The 6639-nt window shown below is 39.5% G+C and overlaps 1 protein-coding gene across 4 annotated transcripts in view; it reads right to left on the bottom strand.

The window, feature by feature from the left end:
* The window catches only part of PRKDC (protein kinase, DNA-activated, catalytic subunit), a 186751-nt gene that overhangs the window by 141667 nt on the left and 38445 nt on the right, over nt 1-6639 (bottom strand). For all 4 annotated transcript variants that reach the window (XM_017881346.1, XM_017881348.1, XM_017881345.1 and 1 more), the window contains exons 22-23: nt 3689-3795; nt 1294-1384 (exon numbers count right to left, since the gene is read on the bottom strand). In XM_017881346.1, coding sequence (XP_017736835.1) covers nt 1294-1384; nt 3689-3795 — 198 coding nt within the window. The remainder of the gene's footprint in view (nt 1-1293; nt 1385-3688; nt 3796-6639) is intronic.

The raw sequence follows: 6639 nt of genomic DNA, 5'->3' as shown, positions 1-6639 counted from the left end.
AAAAAAAAAAAAAAAAAATCTCTTTAAAACACTTTCCAGGCCGGGCACGGTGGCTCAAGCCTGTAATCCCAGCACTTTTTGGGAGGCCGAGACGGGTGGATCATGAGGTCAGGAGATCCAGACCATCCTGGCTAACATGGTGAAACCCCGTCTCTACTGAAAATACAAAAAACTAGCCGGGCGAGGTGGCGGGCGCCTGTAGTCCCAGCTACTCGGGAGGTTGAGGCAGGAGAATGGCATAAACCCGGGAGACAGAGCTTGCAGTGAGCTGAGATCCGGCCACTGCACTCCAGCCTGGGCGACAGAGCACGACTCCGTCTCAAAACAAACAAACAAACAAACAAAAAAACACTTTCCAAGTACAGGCTCTAACTCCCTAAATAACCAAAACTCACTAGTATTAACACCAAATTTCAAAAGTAAAAATACAGAGGAATTTTTACTAATCAAAAATGTAGACTTTTGACCAGGCACAGTGGGGCACGGTGGCTCACACCAGTAATCCCAGCACTCTGGGAGGCAGAGGCTGGGGATCACCTGAGGTTAGGAGTTCAAGACCAGCCTGGCCAACATGGTGAAACCCCATCTCTACTAAAAACACAAAACATCAGCCAGGCATGGTGGCGTCTGTCTGTAATCCCAGCTATTCAGGAGCCTGAGGCAGGAGAAACGCTTGAACCTGAGAGGTCGAGATGGCTGTGAGCCAAGATTATGCCACTGCATTCCAGCTTGGGCAATAGAGCAAGAAAAAAAAAGAAAAGAAAAGAAAAAAAAGTGGATTCTTTTAAATTGAAATAATAGAGACAGCTTCTTGCCATGATGTTGCCCAAGCTAGTCTCAAACTCCTGAGGCTCAGGTAATCTTTCCACCTCAGCCTCCCAAAGTTCTAGAATTACAAGCGTGAGCCACCACACGCAGCCTACTAATCAAATATGGTAATTCTCATTTGGAAAAATTTCTAAAAATATCAAAATATTAACAATATTGGATCTCAAAGAGAGTAACTTGGAATTCCTGACACATGGAAAAGAGTATCAAATTACATTGTTTCAAACTGGATAACATTCTTAACAAGTCAAGCTAGAACATCTATTCTACTGGTATACTGAATTATTCCAATTTTATGGATACAGTCAAAGAATTTCATTAGCCAAGATATTATTCTTTATAATCTTATTTAAAATATATAAATCACATATAGGAGTAAATATTCAGAATATATTATGAACTGGATACATCCAAATAAAAGCACAAATATATCTACAGAGGTTATTTATTTTAAAAGAAATTTACCTGTCAGAAGATTTTTGTTTATTTGTCCTCCTAGAGATCCAAGCATTTGTACTACTCTAATTCTTATTTCTTCTAAGGATATTGCTTCATTCTATAAATTTGAACAATTGTATATATGTGATTACAAATGGGTTAAAAATTAAACAGAAGACATATGAAAACACTCTTTGCCATCCACTTGGATGTCCATTTCCTAGACCAGCAATTCCAAACTTTTTGGCAGGATCCTTTCCACTCTTAAGAAACACCAAGGACCCCCAAAGAGCTCTGCTTTATGTAGGTCCTGTTTATCAGTAATAATGACATTAGAAATTGAAACTCAGAAACTATTTAAATAGTTACTTAATTAAAATTACTAAACCCCATTACATGTTATAAAAAGTAACTATATTTTCCAAACAAACGAAAACTCTGGGCAAAGTGGCCATCTCAGTGTGCCTTTCAGCTGTCATTTTAATAAAAATTGTGTCCACAAAGCAGTGGCTATTTCAGCTCCCCGTTCAAAGCACCACACAGTGCTTTTTCTCCAGATAGCTGTCACACTTCTCTACGCAGGCCTGCTTCATGTGCACCTCCTGCCTCACACACACAGTATTTTGAAAAATCTGTGCTCAGAGTCAGTGCTAGAGAATCAACAGTTTTCTCCATCACAATACCGTGGTGCAAATTAACAGAGTAAAAATAGCTTTGGCCTTGCACCCTGGATCCCCCAGGGGTCACAGTTAGAGAACCGTAGTGCTAAGGAACAGGCACTGTGTATCGGTACAAAAATTTTGGCAAAGCACCGTGGCACATGCCTGTAATCTTAGCATTTGAGAGGCTGAGGTGGGCGGATTGCTTGAGCCCAGGAGTTCAAGACCAGCCTGGGCAACAATGTAAAACCCATTTCTACAAAAAATACAAAAATTAGCTGGGCATAGTGGCACACGCCTGTGGTCCCAGCTACTCGGGTGGCTGAGGCAGGAGGATCACTTGAGCCTGGGAGGTTGAAGCTGCAGTGAGCTGAGATCACACTACTGCACTCCAGCCTGGGTGACGACTTGAGATCCTGCCCTAAAAAAAATTAAATCGATAAGAATACAAGAAATTTTATTTGTAAAACCATAGATATATTCAAGTTATATTATCCTGCTGTGTCATAAAATTATAAAAACTTTTATGCTGCCATTTCTTGTTTCATTCTAGTCTCTCAAACAAAAGGTGCCCAAAATAATGAGGTGAGAAGAACTGACCCTAGAGTTTGCATTATCAGTTTTAGATGTTAAAAGTTTTTCAGACCGGGCGTAGTGGCTCACGCCTGTAATCCCAGCACTTTGGAAGGCCGAGGCGGATGGATCACGAGGTCAGGAGATCGAGACCATTCTGGCTAACATGATGAAACCCTGTCTCTACTAAAAAAATACACAAAAAAAATTAGCCAGGTGTGGTGGCGGGCACCTATAGTCCCAGCTACTTGGGAGGCTGAGGCAGGAGAATGGCATGAACACAGGAGGCAGAGCTTGCTGTGAGCCAAGATCGTGCCACTGCACTCCAGCCTGGGTGACAGAGGGAGGTTCCATCTTAAAAAAAAAAAAAAGTTTCTCAAATTTTAATTCTTACTTAATTCCAAAATAGATATTTCCCCTATTCTAACTCAATTTTCTCTATTTACATCATTTTTTACTATCACATCATATGGTTCACTCGAGTAAACTGCCCCAAGGAATTATCACCAAAAAGCCACAAAAGTACAAAAAAGAAAACTGGAACAAACTAAACCTGGTAATATGACATATTGAAGATCTAAGCATAAATGAAAGTCTTACATATCCCTGGTATCAGTATTCTAACTTGCTTATTTAATATGAACCAGTTTACCTTTTATTATCCACTAAATACATTTGAAGGGAGGGATGAACAGAAAAACAAGACCAAAAAAAAAAAAATAAACAAAACAGGTAATAGAGTTTATATTTTCATTGCTAAAAATATATTAATTTTTTTTGAGTCAGGCCATTCCCATTGCCCAGGCTGGAGTGCAGTGGTGTGATCTTGCTCACTACAAGCCTCAACTTCCCAGGCACAGGTGATTCTCCCACCTCAGCCTCCCAAGTAGCTGGGACCACAGGCATGTGCCAGTACACTCAGCTAATTTTTTGTATTTTTCAGTAGAGACAGGGTCTTCCTATGTTGCCCAGGCTGAGCTCAAGCAATCACCCACCTCAGACTCCTAAAGTGCTGGGATTACAGGTGTGCGCCACCATGACTGGCCAATATATTAAAATTATTTTTATATTGTACTCTACTTTGCAAACAAAAACAACTAACATTTTAAACGAAGATTTTTACTTTTCACAAGTGTTAGAATCTGATCTCTGCATTATGTAAGGTACAGAAAACACAAAGGACTTCTTACTGATGAAAGGTTCTTTGTCTTCTTCAGATGCTTTAACACCACTTTATTAAATCCTTTCTGGGCAGCCCGAGAAAGAGCTGACACTTCCCAGTTATTCTTGGTCTCATCTATCAACGGTAAATGACAATAAATTTAAAATAGTATTCATTCATTCATTTAATGCACATTAGCAACAACAAACTATACTGTCAAATAGAAACATTAAAATCCTAAATTATGATTTAACAAAACTAAGTTTCTAAAACAAAAAATATAAATGTTGGTTGCTTTTAAACATCACTGTCTGACAAACAGAACATGGCTCCTTGGGAAGTGTCTGACTCCAGGGTCGAGAAGAGCATGAATCATCTCATGGCGCAGGAGTGGCTCCCGCGCATCACACTCGGGCCAAATCTGGGACAATGTGAGCATCAAAACCAATCATGACGGCAAAAGATTAGACCCACTGAAAAAATAAGAATCCACAAATCTTACTAAAACAGATAAATAAATAACAGGGAGAATTGTTTCTTGCAGAACATCAACTAGCATGAAAGAAATGATAGGGGTAGAAAAACACCATTTTGCAACCATCAAAGTAATACCTGATTGAGAATTGTCAGTGGATACTAAAACCATTATGGTGAGCTTGATGAGGAACAAGAATATTTACAGTGTTAAAGTACCCCGTATAATAAATTCCTTTTTTTTTAAGCAATCATAAACTTACAGAGGATGGAGAGTATATAATTTCTTTCCTGAAGCACTGAGGGTAAGTGACCAACTCAACACCCCACTGCCCCAAATGCTTCAATGTGTGTTTTCCACAAGGACAGCCTCCCAAACAACTGCCACACAACCATCCAAACCAGATTACCAACATTCACTCCTTAGCACCACTCAAAGAGTTCAGCATTCACCTAAGAATGTTTTTAACTCAGGACAGCATATTGCACTTAGTTGACCTATCTCTTTAGTCTCTTTTAGACCGAAGCTGTTCTGCAGTATTTCCTTGCATTTCATAATTTGGACATTTAAAAAATCATATGCTAGTAATTTTATACATGGTCTCTCCATTTGCATTTGTCTAGTATTTTCTCATGATTAGACTCAGGTTATGGGACTGAGTTGTACCATTTTACTATTTCCTTTATTAACTGCTGAATTAAACTCTGACACATGTTCATTTTCTCTCTGCAGTCATAGTTCTACAACTATAAAGTCATTTCCAACAGTTCTGAGATGTCCAGTGCATTCATGACACGGCCAGGTGAGCTGCGCCATGGGAGGGCACCTCCCGGTGGTTTAACCCCAGCAAGTCTTCTCTTGGTTCCAGAATGAATCCCCGGCAGTGGGATCTTACCTCTGCTCTCTCTAGCTAGTTCTTTTCCTTTCTATAATTGTGTGGTCCGTTTGGTGACCTTCTATGGGTAGATGTTAAAGAGTTCTACTCTCTGATGGGCCAGAGATGATAAGAGAATCTAGTTTTTAGCGGGGTTTTTTTTTTTTTTTTTTTTTTGAGCTCCTATAAGTTAAGAATTTTTAGTTCACTGGAAAAAACAGACCTTTGATATGTGGACAATTCAGCATTTTCTATGTCTTTTGGGAACAGGCCCCCAAATCTAGCCATAAACTGGCCCCAAAACTGGCCATAAACAAAATCTCTACAGCACTGTGACATGTTCATGATGGCCATGATGTCCACGCTGAAGGTTGTGGGTTTATTGGAATGAGGGGGAAAGGAACACCTGACCCACCCAGGGCGGAAAACCACTTAAGGCATTCCTGAACCACAAACAACAGCATGAGCCATCTGTGCCTTAAGGATATGCTCCTGCTACAGATAACTAGCCAGAGCCCAACCCTTTATTTCAGCCCATCCTTTTGTTGTAGCCCAACCTTTTCTTTCCTGTTTTAGTTAATCTATAATCTACAGAAACAATGCTTATCACTGGCTTGCTGTCAAAAAATATGTGGGTAAATCTCTGTTCCTGGCTCTCAACTCCAAAGGCTGTCAGCCCCATGATTTACCACTCCACACTCTGTATTTCTATGTGTGTGTCTTTAATTCCTCTAGCGCTGCTGGCTGGTCTTCGCAATGTCTGTATCTCCTGGTTTTTGGCTCAAGTTGTGGAACTGAAACTATTTACTAAGCTCTCTCTGTGTCTTTGCAAGTATGTATGTATAATCAACAAAGGCCTATATCTACTTTCGTGTATAATGTTCTCCAGTATTTGGAGGGTACTGATAAATTAGATTATAAAGTCTCTTAAAGGATCTCTATTCTGATTTATACAGATATGTAAATTGAGTATTCCTAAAATTCTCCAAAAATAAGGAAGTTGAATTAACAGTGTTTTAAATGTGCTAGACTTTAAAAATCATACAGAAAACAACAATTTGGGATCATTTAGGAATATTCACGTAATTAAGGCACATCTGTGGTAAACAGACAAGTTTAATGTTTTGGTTTATATAAGTCTATTTTATCTATCAGTATTAAATACAATACGAACATACACTTTATTCTACTTGTGTTTGTTTTCCCTATAGTTATTCCAGCCAATAAGCTAACATTACTTCTCAATAACATTTTTTAAAACTGTGGTGTAATATACATAACATGAAATGTACTCTTTTAACCATTTTTAGATATATAATTGAGTGGCATTGATTACATTCAGTGTTGCGCAACCATCACCACATCCATCTCCAGAACTTTTTCAACATCTGAAACAGTCCCATATAACTTTTAAGATTATGAAAAATGCGGCTGGGTGCAGTGGCTCACGCCTGTAATCCCAGCACTTTGGGAGGCCAAGGGGGGCAGATTACCAGGTCAGGAGATCTAGACCATCCTGGATAACATGGTGAAACCCCATCTCTACTAAAATACAAAAAATTAGCCAGGCATGGAGGTGGGCGCCTGTAGTCCCAGCTACTCAGGAGGCTGAGGCTCGAGAATTGCTTGA

Source organism: Rhinopithecus bieti, unplaced genomic scaffold, assembly GCF_001698545.2.
Source record: "Rhinopithecus bieti isolate Rb0 unplaced genomic scaffold, ASM169854v2 scaffold_13195, whole genome shotgun sequence".
NCBI lineage: Eukaryota > Metazoa > Chordata > Mammalia > Primates > Cercopithecidae > Rhinopithecus > Rhinopithecus bieti.
This window is presented reverse-complemented; position numbering and strand designations above follow the sequence as displayed.